The 14,929-nt window shown below is 41.9% G+C and overlaps 1 protein-coding gene across 1 annotated transcript; it reads right to left on the bottom strand.

Moving 5' to 3' along the window:
* Window positions 1-12,256: 12,256 nt before the first annotated feature.
* On the bottom strand, window positions 12,257-13,976 carry LOC147617938 (uncharacterized). Its single transcript, XM_086775606.1, has 2 exons — window positions 13,883-13,976; window positions 12,257-13,717 (listed from the first exon to the last, which is right to left on the bottom strand). Exons 1-2 carry the CDS (start codon window positions 13,971-13,973, stop codon window positions 12,948-12,950), a joined length of 861 nt encoding a protein of 286 aa, XP_086631732.1. The 5' UTR covers window positions 13,974-13,976; the 3' UTR covers window positions 12,257-12,947.
* Between the last annotated feature and the right edge of the window lie 953 nt (window positions 13,977-14,929).

Genomic DNA, 14,929 nt, shown 5'->3' with positions numbered 1-14,929 from the left:
AGGACTGTTTTATGCCACAATGCTGGAGAAAGCATTTGGCATGTATTTTACTAAGAGAAGGTTCGTTGCAACAGCCGGGGTGGGGAGTCATCGAGGGATGTCGCTCGCGGGCAAAGCCTGCTGAGGTCTTGACCAGCCTTGATATGGTTAAAATGGTGCACTTCCGGTATGATGGGCGAGGATCGATGAAGCGGTCCCTGAGTGAAGTGCTAGGACAGCTAAGGAGGATTCTAGAGGGTTCTGACTAGGTGATGCACGGGCTCGCGGTTGCTAGGACACCCATGCGTGTGTCAAGGAAGGTTCAGATGGACTAAAAAGAAAGATTTTTGTGAATCAATTTTTGATATTGGATCTCGTTGGTTAGCCAGCTAGTCTTCAACGGAGAGTCCAGATGACATATCTTGTAACACAATGGACTCAGAATTTTGGAGGATGATGACCACTAATATTATGATTTCTATTGTTTTAAAGACAACCGAATCTGTTATAAATGGCAATTTCATATTGGGTGTGTATGTGGAATGCCTATCTTAATTTTTGCATGAAACGCCGGCTAGGGGGCCTCGGAACTCTTTTCCTCGGTACCCAGGCAAAACATAACCAAATCTTTATAAAGTAATCCCACCAATACAGTGATCGGGTGGTTGGCTAAACCATGGGCCAGGTTGCATCGAGAGATTCCTACGAAACAATTAAGATACTATTAGTTACGTTAGTTAGATTAAGTCCTGAGAAGACCCTTGTTCTGTGGGAGGGAATCAACGACTGTGCCTTGTTAAAGGAGGAAAAAAGCGGTGATTCTATGGACCAAGTGTAAGTCTCTTCTTTGATCTGACCATGTGACTTCAGGTTTGGTTGGATAAGTTTAACTAGTTAAGACTTTGACTCGTTAGATTAATTACCACGTTAGAAGATTTTCCCATAGCGGAATTGCTGGGCTGGTCCCTTGTCCGGACATCCATAGGGGCGAGGCCGCGAGTGTGAATCCTCGCCCCGCGCAAAAGACTGATGCTGCTTTTGCCCCGCCAATGCCCTCGGAGGGGGGCACCGCAGAGGGGGCCGGGGTCTCACATTGGTAGTGGTGCCATTCCCCCTTACATTCAAGGAAGAATGGGAGTAGTTCCATCCTCAAAGCCTTCCATCAACTTGATTGAAGGAGAGAATGACACCACATTCTCAGGGTCTTCAATCACATGAAATGGAAGAATGTCACCACCCTCATTCTCGAGGCTCCCATGCCATCATCTTGAGGGGTAGAATGGAACCACTTCCATTCGAGTGGTTACATTCAAAGAAGAATGGCAGTCGCTTCAATTCTCAAGATCTCCCATCCAATCTTCCTTGAAGTGTGAATAGCACCACTGCCATTCTCAGGGCCTCACATCCCATCATCTTGAGGGGTAGAATGTTACCACTCCCATTCCCCTTGCTTTTAGGGAAGAATGGCAATGCCATTCTCAAGTCCTCCCATCACCTTGAAGGGGAAACTGGCACCACTGCCATTCTTCCTTGAATGTATGGGAGAATGGCATTGGTGCCATTCTTCGCTTCAAGAAGGTGATGGGATGGGAGGCCTTAAGAAGGGCACCACTGCCATTCCTTCAATGTAAATTCTCCCCTTGAAGTGATGGAAGGCCTTGATAATGGCACCACTACCATTCTTCGTAGAATGTAAGGGATAATGGCACCATTATTGTCCTTCCTTGAATGTAAGGGCTATTCTCCCTTACATTGAAGGAAGGACAATAATGGTGCCATTCTCCCTTACATTCTAGGAAGAATGGTAGTGGTGCCATTATCAAGGCCTCCCATATCTTCAAGGGGAGAATGAAACCATTTCCATTCTCCTTTACATTTAAGGAATGGCAGTTGGTGCCATTCTTAAGGCCTCCCATCCCATCACCTTCTTGAAGCAAAGAATGGCACCAATGCCATTCTCCCAGACATTCAAGGAAGAATGGCAGTGGTGCCATTCTCCCTTACACTCTAGGAAGAATGGGAGTGGTGCCATTCTCAAGGCCTCGCATCACTTCATGGTGGTGAGAATCATACCACTTTCATTTGTTTTTTACATTCTAGGAAAAATGGTAGTGGTGCTATTCTGAAGGACTCCCAGCACTTTGTGGGGAGACTGGCACCACACAACCATTCTCCCTTACACTCAAGGAATGGAAGTGGTGCCATTATTAAGGCCTCCCATCACTCACCTTGAAGGGGACATTACAGGAAGAATGGCACACTAATGCCATTCTCAAGGTCTCCCATTAGCCAGGGATTTAATATTCACGTGATCACAAGTTTTTTCTTGTTAATAACACATGTGAACATGTTAATAACATGTTTACATGATTACACGTTCACAAATTAGCAGGTTGCTGGTTACCTGGTTACCTGGGGACCGGCCAAACCGGGATTCAGAAAAACCCGACGTGCCCGCCGAGTATAATTAAAACCCGGCGGGAACCGTCGGGGCCGTCAGAATTCCCACTGGGCAACATATTTCTATATATATGAAGCCTGCGGGGCCCCTTGGGGATTTATTACTTGACAACTATTTACACACAGGTAATGTCTTATCTGCATGTAGGTAGTGTGGGTGTGTGAGTACCCGTGCGGGCAGCCGCCCACCACAGTCGCAATGCGCGGCTAGATGTGGGTGGTCCGCCACACGAGAGATGCATGTGTGTGTAAGGCCATTCTTCGGAACGGTGCTTATCATGGGGCACATGGTCGGTAACGTGGCCGAGTTGTGTCCTATGGTAAGTATGGCACGTTGTAATGGTACTAGTCGGTAACGCGGCAAGCATAGTATCATTATGACGATGTCACCTTCCCTTCCCTTTATCAAATGCGGGCATATGGTCGGTAACACGGCTAATTTATGTCCGTATCCAATTCCTATTCCCATAGATTCGGGCGGCACCTTGTTGGTAATGCAACAGAATGGTGTCGTTCACTAGTGCATATGCTTTGATTGCATATTGCGGCATTTGATTGGTAACGCGGTAAAACAATGTCATAAATTTGTTTGGTTTGTTGGTAACGCAGCCTGTGTTGTTTTTATTACGTGTGATACATGCGATACTTGGTCGGTAACGCGGCCTGAGTATCACATGGGTCATAGTTTAAATCATATTGTGTACAAGTCTCATTTCATGAAATAGTAAAATCAAAGTAACAAAGTAATAACCGAAATAACACTAGAAAATAGATGATATTCTCTCTCTCATTCTCTCTCTCTCTCTCTCTCTCTCTCTCTCTCTCTCTCCTACCTCTATCTTTACTTGGGTGATTATGGCTAAACGTCCATGCAAAGATGACAATGTAAACAAAACAATTCTACACACTATTTTAGTCTATCTTGGAGAATTTACGAAATCATTCGAAATGTCTTCTACTATTCACTCTCTCTCTCTATATATATATCTCTCTCTCTCTATTTTCCTTCTCTTATCTCTCTCTTGACTAGGTGATTATGGTTAGATTTCCATGTATAGATCACAATTAATATAAAACAATCATATACATTGTTTTGCATTATCTTTAAGAATTTATAAAACCATTTAAAATATCATCTTTAAAAAATTTTGAAATTATTTTAAATGCCATAAAGGGATTATAAACATTGTTTTGCACTATCTTTAAGAATTTATGAAACCATTTAGGAAACTATCTTTAAACATTGCTGCTGAAATTATTCAAAATGCCATCTAATATAATCTCTCTTTCCATCTATTTCTCTCCTCCTTCCACTGTCTTGACTTAGGTGATTTTGGCTAGACAGTGAATATAAAACAATTTTAATCTCTCTCTCTCTCTCTCTCTCTCTCTCTCTCTCTCTCTCTCTCTCTCTCGATTCACTTGATTATGGCTAGAAGGATATGTATACATGACAATGAATATTTAGCTTGACTGTTCAGTGCCTTTCCTCTCTATCTATGTCTTGATACTCTCTCTCTCTCTCTCTCATATATTTCTCTTGATCTACTTGATTGGTGGTAGCAGTTCAGTGAATGTGCAACAATGGATGCTTCTTTTGTTTGATCAATGATAATTAATGTGACACACTTGCTACGGTTGTTTTACCTGTTTTAGTGTAAAGCGTAAATGGATAACATGTTGATGTATTGCTTGATGTTGTTTTCAATACTATTGTTTGATATTCTGTTTTTGTTCTGTATCTAAAGATATTTGCTAGATTTGCGACGATGGCCACCATGCTCTCCACCGAAGAGCGAAAGATCATCCTGCAAGCCATTCGCACAGAGGCAGTTATCATAGTGTCACAATGTTCAGAAGAAGCTGTCAGAAAGACTAATGAGTCAGATATCCTCATGAGAGATCTCGTCGTGCAGATCTGGGAAAATGCACAGCGTCGTCTCAGATGTGCGAAGGCAATGCTGAATTGTGTGTGAAAGACGGAAGTTAGTCGACTTTGACTACCAGCACAGGATACGCACTATCTTGGGGAGTATGCATTCGGTGTCGCGGTGCAATCAAGAAGACATCAGAAATAATGCCGAACGAATATTATTAGAAGTGTACGGTCGTCCTCTCCACAATGCAGACGCTCCACTGTATTTTGCCAAGATGCTGTATGCCCAGTTTGTCCTGCAAACGCATGTGGACTTCGCTTCTAGAGAGGTCACTGTCAACACCCACGATTTGCGTGAAGAGACAGTGACCTTCACAAGAGAGGAGCTTGCTCTCCTGGTGGAAGGGGCTGGAACGCGGTCAAAGACAACCTAGGGGCAAAGCTCGCAGAGAAGTAGCAAGAAGCAGTGAGATTGTCACAGGCCCCAACTCCCCCCCGACCCAACAGAGAGGTTCAAGAGCAGCTCACCCGGCTTAGCCAAGATGTGCAAGGACTATCTACACGTTTAAATCCTATGCGTCAAGGGAATCATATTTCACATTTTTTGGTGCATCCTGAGCTTGTGGGGGCTGCTAGCGGTGCTACTAGTTCCTCCACCTCGGAATGTCCCGTGTGCTACAAACCATTCAACGGTTGGAGCGGCCACTATGTTCTACCATGTGGCCACTACTATCACTTGATATGCTTGGTGAGACAGATGCAGAATGTGTCCACATGTGCATTGTGCGGCATAGCAATTAACCGTGGTATTTATGCTATGTTCGGTATGGCTAATGAATACAAACCACCGGGGTCACCCTCCCCGCTACTCCTAGTGTACTTTCGCAATCGCTTTCAAGACGAAAGCTAAATGTACAAACACTTCTTGCGTAATGGCAATCTTTTTGTAATGACAAATTGTATTGACAAATTGTAATGACAACTTGTAATGACAAATTGAAATCTTTCATTTGAGTTGATAATTCATATAATGAACTTAATTTTAAGGAACTTCAAGTTCCTTCTTCCCCTATGTCAACATCGTGCTCTAAAATCCTTTCACTGTCTACTCTCCCATCTGCTTGATTGAGCTCACGGCGAGTCAATGCTCAGATTATCTTCTATCTCAAGGCTAGTGCACGATGTAGGTCCAACGTCAAGTGCTCGTCTTCTACATCATCACAATCGTACATCCATCTGGGCATATCTTCTTCATATTCTTCGCTTTCAATGTGTCGCAAGATTTTTTCATTGCAAAATACATGTAAACAAGTTTATCAGCTCGGTGTATAAGAAGTCGATTTGCGAATAGTGCTGTGAATATATTTGTACATACTCCAGTTTCTTTCTAAGCCTGAGTTCGAAGAAGTCTAGCCTAGAACCTTCATCGCAAGGTTGCGCAACAAAGCATAGTGCTCACCACCATTCATCATCCACCACTTCCATGCAGGTTGCTCTTTAGCCATTTGTTGAACAAGGGAGTTGGAAAATAGACCTTCTTTCAATCGAAAACAGGACATCTCTTTTATACATTTTACACGATCATCAACATTGTCATAAAAAGTGTTAACCACTGTGTAGAAATCCGGAACCACCTCAACGTTAGACATCAAATCCATATTCCAGTATTGAGGATCTAGCATATAAGCAGCACTGTGTAATGGTGTATGCGCTCCAATCCATCTGGCATGGAAGTACTTCAATAGGACTTTTCTTTTCCGACTGGAGAATGGTACACGCCAATGCTTTTCAACCACCGAATGCTCTAATTTCTCAGGACACTCTAAACTCCGCTGGACAGCCCACCATTGCATCCATACTTTTCCAAGATTAGGCGCTCTTTGATGAAGATTTCGTATCGCATACATAACAGGCATCATTAAGTGGTACGCATCCATTACACTGTTCCACCAAGTTTTCTTCGTGAGCGCCGTCTTTAGGACTTTGATTTTCTCTTTCACTCTTTCAGTCTGAGTGCTCTCCCAATCATGAAATGCCAAACATGTAAATGTTTCACAAACTGCATCTTTGTTTTGAAGAAGAGACTGGAAAGTATAGAAGTGAGTGCAAAACCTGGTCTCCAGAGGAAGCTTTAACATAACTGACATGCGAGGCCGAAAGATATCTAACACCCTCTGTCTCTTGAGCATAAATCTCACAAGCTTGCGAATAGTATCGACGATTGAGGCAAACCATTTGGTATCATCACTTTTATACCAATCTTTCAATACAAGATTCAAACTATGAGTATTGCAGCCAGACGGGAAAACATGTGGATACTGCCGCTTTAAGATTTTGGATGCATTCTTGCAATTTTTTGCATTGTCAATAATAACAATTTGGACTACATTTTTGGCACCCACTTCTTCTATCACAGAGGCAATGATACCAGCAATATACGCCCCAGATTTTATTGCACCAGCCGAATCCACAGCACGCTTAAAAGTCTCACCTCTAGGTGAAACAACCATTATATTAATTAATGGTTTTCTTTGTACATTGGACCATCCACCATCGCTGACTATACTACATCCAGAAAGCTCTATGTTACTAAGAATTATTCTATGTACACGTTCTTTCACTTGAGCATAGCATTTCTCCAATAGATCATTTCGCATAGCATGATACGAAGGTGGTGAAAACCCTGATCCAAATTCATCGATTTTCTTCCATGCTCTCTTCCAATGCTCACTCTCCACCATCACCATAGCACTCCCTGAAAAGTAGATCGCTTCAGCAAGGGCGAGCTGTGCATCATCGAGCAGACTATTACGTAAGCTTTCTTGCAATGAAGTTTGACGCATGGGTATGTTAAAGTGACGCTTGCAAGAAGATGCACTGGGTAGATTACTTTCTGGTTGCACATTAAAGTTCGGAGTACAAGCCGGCGATGCTTCCGAAGTTTGATGATTATAACAACAATGTTCTTCCTGCCTCGATACATTGGCAGTAGATGAGAATAATTTCCTTGAATCTTTCTTCTGCATTTTGTCTCTTAAACGTTTGGCCACTGTAAGTGCAGAGGGGTGGGTACATCCTCGGCCTTTTTTCTTCACTCCACCTAAAAAGTGTTCTCTTAATCGAGGCGCCCCACCTGATTTTACTGCGTGGCATAGCTTACACTCCCAATCTATGAATCGGTTATCGATATTAATTGCATATTGCCACTCTATCCTAGGTGCCTTTTTTTTTCTGCTATTCTCAATTTGGGCTCTATTAGAAGTATCGCTAGGTCCAACGTTTTCTTCCATCTCAAATAACCTATTCAAGCAAGCATACAATAATGAATACACAAACGAAGTAACAACAAAGCCACTCACATATTACAAAATATATATCACCACAGAAACATAGAAGCCTTAAAAAAGCAAGTGATTACTAAAAAGCTAAAATGTAGCCAAAGCAAAAATCTGAAACTAGTTTGAATCTATTTTGACAAAAATAAAAGATCGTCATATATGTTGATCGTCATATATGTTGTTTATTGTTTTTATTTTAAAAGAGAAAGACATCCATGACGATTCATGCTAACTGCAAAGGATGACTGAAAGTTTTTTGCCTATAGGAATTTTATTTTTCAACTTACAGAACTGTGGATATTAATTTTTGCTAGACTTTTAGCGTCACGACAAGACAATATGAATGCATAAATGTGTATTCTAAGATTAAGATACATGTAATTGACAGCATGCATATAGTGCACATTGCACCCTCGATGAAGGATGTCTTTCATACCCAATTAAGGATACTTTAAACAAATCAAAGATCTATGATTGCCAAATACTCTAGTATAGGACAAAAGACCTTCTCTAAGACTCTAACATTGACAAAGCAAATCAAAGATCTATGTTTGCCTAACACTCTAGTATAGGACAATAGACCCTTGTCTAATAAAGACTATATCAAATATCAAGAACCAATACAAGCCCCTAAGGAGGACTCTTGGTTCCATCAAACCATTTATAGAGCAGAATAAGGTAGACTACCTGCGCTGCGCTCGAATGCAAAGTTGAAGTGACTCTAACTTTGTCCCTAAATCTCCGCGAGTATTAGCTACGAACCACACTCTACCCACAATTCAAAGAATTGAGGACTAGTGGCTCCGTAGCCTTAGGAGTGCCAACAAGGAAAGATAATAGCCCCTAAGATAAGGACGTTCTTTCCTAGAGGACGCTCCTAGCCAACCGGGAGCTCTATAAGCACTTCAAGAAAAGATGTGACACCCCCAAAACAAGGGCATTCTTCCCAAAAAGCCGGCTGAAGGGTGTCGGGCGCCTTTTATTTATAAGAAATATGCCCGCCGGGATTCTTTGTTTCCCGGCGGGGCCCGTCGAGAAACAAAGATTCCCGACAGGTTTACAAGAATAGTAAGTTTTGGCCGGTAAGAGATCAAGTCTTGTGAATATATGTTGTGATCACATGTTTTAGAATGTTAATAACACGTTTTGTTAACGTGATCACACGAATTTGTGAACACGTTTATGAAATCCCTGCCATCAGCTTAAAGGGGAGAATGGTACCACGTCTATTCCCCTTACGTTCAAGGCCATCAACGGAAAGGGGAGAACTGCACCACTACCATTATCCAAGCATCACAACCCATTATCTTGAGAGGGGTAGACTGGCACCACTACCATTCCCCTTAGGGGGGAAGAATGACAGTGGCTGCAATTCTCAAGTCCTCCCATCACCTTGATGGGGAAATTGGCACGACTGCCATTCTCCCTTACATTCAAGGAAGGATGGCAGTGGTGCCATTCTCCCTTACAATCGAGGAAGAATGGTAGTGGTGCCATTCTCAAGGCCTCTCATCACTTCATGGGGAGAATCGCACCACCCTCTCAACTCATCCCATTTTCCTTTCTCATGACCCATCAAAATGGAACTCCCTCCACTCCTATCTACATGCCTCTCAACCATATTAAAGTCTCCCAAAATAATGCATCAATCCAAAATATTCATATTACTAATCCACTCCCACATTTCACACCTAACTTTATGGTTATGAGCTCCATATATATTAACTAACCAAAATGTTTTCCCATTAATCAAAATTTTCACCACTAAAATCCTCGCATTAGGATGGCTAGCTATAATGTTAGGATTCAAATCACTCCTAATAATAAACATCACACCACTATATCCAAAATTCACCCCCCATATATAACCATGCAGTCCTTAAACCTATCCCTCCTCAAGACTTTAGCCCCAAACAAATTATGTTCCTGAATTGCTAAAATAGATAATCCCCACTCTTTAACTAAACCGCAAAACAAAGCATTCTTCTTCTTGTCTTTAATTCCTTTAACATTCCAGGTATAGCCCAAAATGTCCCTAAATTGAGTCATGTCAAAGCTGTTTTAGGCACCATCTTCATCTCCACCTCCTCCCCTTCCCTTTGTACATCTGCCATTCTCAAGGCCTCCCATCCCATCACCTTAAAGCAGAGAATGGCACCACTTCCATTCTCCCTTCAAGGAAGAATGGAAGTGGTGCCATTCTCCCTTACATTCTAGGAATAATGATAGTGGTGCCATTCTCAAGGCCTCCCATCAATCCATGGGGAGAATGACACCATTGCCATGTTCTTTTTACATTCTAGTAAAAATGGCAGTGTGGTGCCATTTTTTTGAAGACCTCCTATCACGTTGTGGAAAGAATGGCACCACTACCATTCTCCTTTACACCCAAGGAATGGTAGTGGTTTTGTTCTCAAGGCCTCCCATCACTCACCTTGAAGGGGAGAATGACACCATTGCCATTCAGCCTTGCGTTAATGAAAGAATGGCAGTGGTGCCATTCTCAAGGTCTCCCATTAGCTTGAAGGGGAGAATGGAACCACTACCGTTCCCCTTTCATTTTAGGAAGAATGGTAGTGGTGCCATTCATGGGAATAGGATGTGGGACGGATATGATAAGATATAAATGGGATGTGATAAGATGTAAATGGGATGTGATAAGGTATAAATGTGATGTGATAGGATGTGATAAGATGTAAATAGGATGCGAATGGATGTGATAAGATGTAATTGGGATGCGATAGGATGTGAATGGATGTGATAAGATGTAAATGGGATGTGATAGGATTTGAATGGATGTGATAATATACATTAACAGGAGGGTTTTTTAATTTAACTTTAGAAAAAAATCCGTTAGTTCATAAGTAAAGAGGGGTTGTTTTATTGGGGAGGGGGAAATTTTAGTTAAGGGGTTTTCTTAACAGCTCTCTTGAACGCACGTAATACCTAGGGTTTTCTAGTAGTGTACTCCCCCGAGGCTTGGTCATGGTGCTGGGCCTAGGTAGACCCACTCTCTTTTGTATAATGTGTCAGGCCTTTGGGAATATGGACTTGGTTTCTGGGTCCGATATGGTCTCTTAAGCCGTGAATGAATCAACCACCCCTGACACAAGTATGGCTCTCCAGACTAGTAACTGAGTCTGGGTCTAATGACTCTCGCTCTCATTGACTTCATCTCTAGCATCTAGAGAAGGACTGGGCCCACTTTCTTGAGGTTGATCCATATCCCTTACCCTGGATTGCGGCTCCTCGAAATGTGTGTTTCCCAAGATAAAATTACGAATCCCTGAAGCAAGGCTTTGTTGTGAATGTGTGGGAGAGATAGGATCAGGGTCCTAGACAGGTGGTCTTACTTCCAATTGTATGTTTTACTATCACTTTTTACCCTATAGAAAGCATTTGAGTATAGCTTGATTTTGAATCTACACAATGTTATATGAGACTATTCACTTTATTCATGACTCATTTCAAATTTAAAATACAATACTATGTCGCGTTTTTGAAAAGCTTAAAAGTTTAATTTAGATGAGATTGTGTAATCTTGTAATACACACAAAGTTCAAATTTTAATCTAGACATTGGAGAAGGTTACAAATTGTCAATGGATGCGCACTCTCAAAGTTTACCCTTCTTATTGAAAAGACAAGATAGTTAGTAGAGTGTCTTAAGAAATTTTGGGTTACCCTTCAAATCCTCACACATTGTGTGAATATTGTGCACACCCTTAAATACATACAACATACTGTTCTTAACGATGTATGCGAGCTTACCGCTTAAATGTGTACACCCCAATTCATAAAGCATGATGTTTCTTATATGGTACTCAAGCAAGGTTTGAAAATCAACCTTCTATCATGACTAGAATATCCATACAACAAGGAGCTACGTGATCGAATTTACTACTAAAAATAAATCATTTCGATAATTTAAATATACAACTTCGACTGTTTTCACAAGAAGAAATGCAAGGTGCAAGGAAAGGACATGAGAAGGCCTTCCCTAGAAGAAAATAGAAAGCTGGCGCTAGCTAGCGATCCATTTTCCTAGGGAAAGGCTAACCCATGGCCATTCCAAACCATCATGGTCTTGTGGAGTGGAACAATTTTTTAAAATTATCCTTGTTGATGTGGCAATGCTTCTAATATTCTCATCGCTTATGTGCCATCAACTCATTTGCTTTCATTTGAGTAAAATTCCCATTGCTAATGTGTCAATATCCTATGGTGCATTCTTTAAAAACAAAGCTTGCTAATTTTATGAGTGCACTTTATTTTCCCCACACAAGACCATGATGAAAACATGAAAGAAAGCTAGAAGAAAACATGTGGGAAGACAAAGGAACACTCGCTCATGACAGTTAGGAACCCCAATCATGCAAAGATGGCTTAAAGATGAGAAAGCCTTACCATGATGCTAGAGAAATATCAAGACCACCTTCAATGCCTTGGCCAAACATATAGTGATAGGTTTCACAAGAGCCAATCAAGCAAAGAACCATTTCCATCCTTCATAATGAGAAAGTTAGCACCAATAACTATATCCATCCTACACGAGACTATTGATCCAGGCTATGGAGCAAAGTACACAATCACATCGGATGCATCACTTGTGAAGAAGTTTCCACCCACTATATATCCCCATATTACATACACATGGTATGCTGGTAGCGCAAAAGAAACTAACAGTGCTCTGTTGATTCTTATTTGTTGTTGGTGGTTAAGCATACCTACAACAGATAGCATTCACGATAGGGAGCCGAGGAATGGTTGACCATGGTTGATGCAACTCCTAACTTGCTTGAGCTCTGACATGTCAAAAACTTGGAAACATTTGTTCCAGGGCTGCTGATGTATAGGAATCCTAGTGAAATTACACTGCATAAGCCTTGCCCATTTGAGGGCTCAGATTGTGATTCTCACAACCCACAACCATGATGATTCAAGTATTAATGGAAGCAAGAACAAAAGAATTAAGCTGGGAACATCATGTTTGCAAAGAATCATAGACTATACTGCAGCGCATTCTTCTATTTACACCTGCAGCTGATTGAATCAGAGCAGCAAAAAAGTATTCACCGTGGGTTCGCATAATTGAACACATCAAGATTACCAAAGTTTCCTAGCTTTTCTGGAGCAGCAATTCAAAAATCCCACAGCAGTCCCACCATTTTGATTGGAGGGTTTGCTCCCCCATGGTGCTATGAGCCACATCAGCCACATTCTGCAGACTCCACTGTTCGATCATACTTCCATTCACCTGCCAAAAAATTAAGACCTATGAACTTGTGTAAGTGTTTAAAAAGTCAAGAGGTCTTTGATAAGCATGCTTACACTGAAATCTTCCTCATTGAATGGTATCACAATGGGTAAACTGCTTGCTGGGATGATATGACTCTGGCATGCTAGTTTATGGTCGCTTGTACCATTAGAGTTATGGTTAGTAGAAGTATGACACTTGGGGCTCTTCTCAGTCCAGCCATTGTCCCTCCAGCATTGCTCAATGTCATTATTGAGAGACGACACAGACGACAGAGAGCTTGTGTAGAGCTCACTGGTGGGCATAGCATCATCATCCCTACAAGCAGGCGCTGGTGTGGAGGCCATTCCTTTGTTGTCCTCGGGAGAGGCTTCCGCCCCTGGAGCTGGTGCACATGTCCCTTTCATTTGATCCACTTGAATAGGTGTGATTTGACTACAGATTACAGAATTGACATGAGATCCTCTTTCCCTGATTGCATTCGGGGGTACATCAGTTCCACACGTGCCAAGTACACACGTGTGGATATGTCTTGGGGTCTGGTTTGTGGCTGCTAATGCTTCTTCAAGAAGGAGTTCCATGTCAGGGAAGGACCCTGCCAAGGGTTGAGGTTTTTCCTCTGCTTTTGAATATACCTCAATCTCGCCTGATGGATGAGGCCCTTGTGAAGCTGTGGCCATGGGGCCACCACACACTTCCTTATGCTGCTGTGAAGTCCCTGTCGGATCACTAATATGCCCACTTGGCTTTGAGTCCTCCTCTGCAGGTGTGAGCATTCTCTCTAAATTCGGCCCATCCATTTGTTTCCCTACGTTAGAGAAAGGAGAAATTTGACCTATCCATTTGGCTGGCTCTCTCTCTCTCAAACACGCGCGCGCGCGCGCACACACACACACACGAGAGTTATTGACAAATCCCCATCTCTCTCTCTCTTTCTCACGCGCGCACACGAGTGTTTGTGTAGGGCGTGTACCTGAGTCATCTTGCTCGCAGGACGCAGCAGCTGCATGTGTTTCTTGCTTAGCCTTTCTTGCTGCTTTACGCTTCTTGGCTCCCGAAGGCATCGTAGCTCGCCTCAATGAACTTACACCTTACCTTCTGAGACTGGGGACGGAACAACGTCGGTCGCCACTGCAGCCTCAGCTCTGCATGCTCGCTCGTAAGTTGTATGAACGCAAGAAGAGGTCCCGGGACGAAAACGACGTTAAAGAAAGTGACACGAGCGGGCCCAAGTTTCAATCCTCCTTTACTCGTAAATTGAGCCCGTCGTCACACGTGTGCGTCTTTTAACTGATTAATGTGAAGATACTCTTCACTTTCTCTTGCTTTTGCACATTTTTCTCCATAAAATCTCCAGAATTTTCAACTCGATATTCTTGAGAAACTAACCCCATTGGAATTAAGGGAAAATTTTGAAAAATTGATACTAAAAGTGGATTGCTACAAACCAAATGGACTTGTAAGTTCATTGCATGTGTCAGCGAGCAAGTTCATGTAACAGGTGTTTCCTTAGCAAACTAAAGTAGTTAGCTTTATTATTCAATTTGCATTATTGAATTTAGGCCACGTGATGAGCCAATGTGGGGATTCTATTTGGAGTGCCCGGATTTTGATCAAACCTTTTTGTGATCCAGGTTCTCCCACATGGGACTGAGTCCTCAGCTCATGTACTATATAAATTTTCAATTGAATTTAGTACTTCGGTTTAGTACTAGGATTGGATTTTAAATATAAAGACTTAGGTTACTAGAGCCAATGGATGGCTCGGATAATCAAACCTTACATGGACTAGTAGAACTAGAAGTTAATGAATAAAAAATACACAATCTAGCATGGATTGATTTTGTTTTGGATCAAAAAGCCCTTGACTCTTGATGTGACCCATTGTTATTTATCGATTTTTATATAAAATTGGGTTTGACGATTCATATTGGGTTTAAGCTTTAGAGAGTTGATAAATTATGAGGTAATTCTATTGTTTTAATTTAATAGCCAAATGGAGTAAGGTAAGTAGGGTATT

Source organism: Cibotium barometz, chromosome 36 (genome assembly GCF_041138505.1).
Source record: "Cibotium barometz isolate CiBa-2024 chromosome 36, ASM4113850v1, whole genome shotgun sequence".
Classification (NCBI taxonomy): Eukaryota; Viridiplantae; Streptophyta; class Polypodiopsida; order Cyatheales; family Cibotiaceae; genus Cibotium; species Cibotium barometz.
This window is presented reverse-complemented; position numbering and strand designations above follow the sequence as displayed.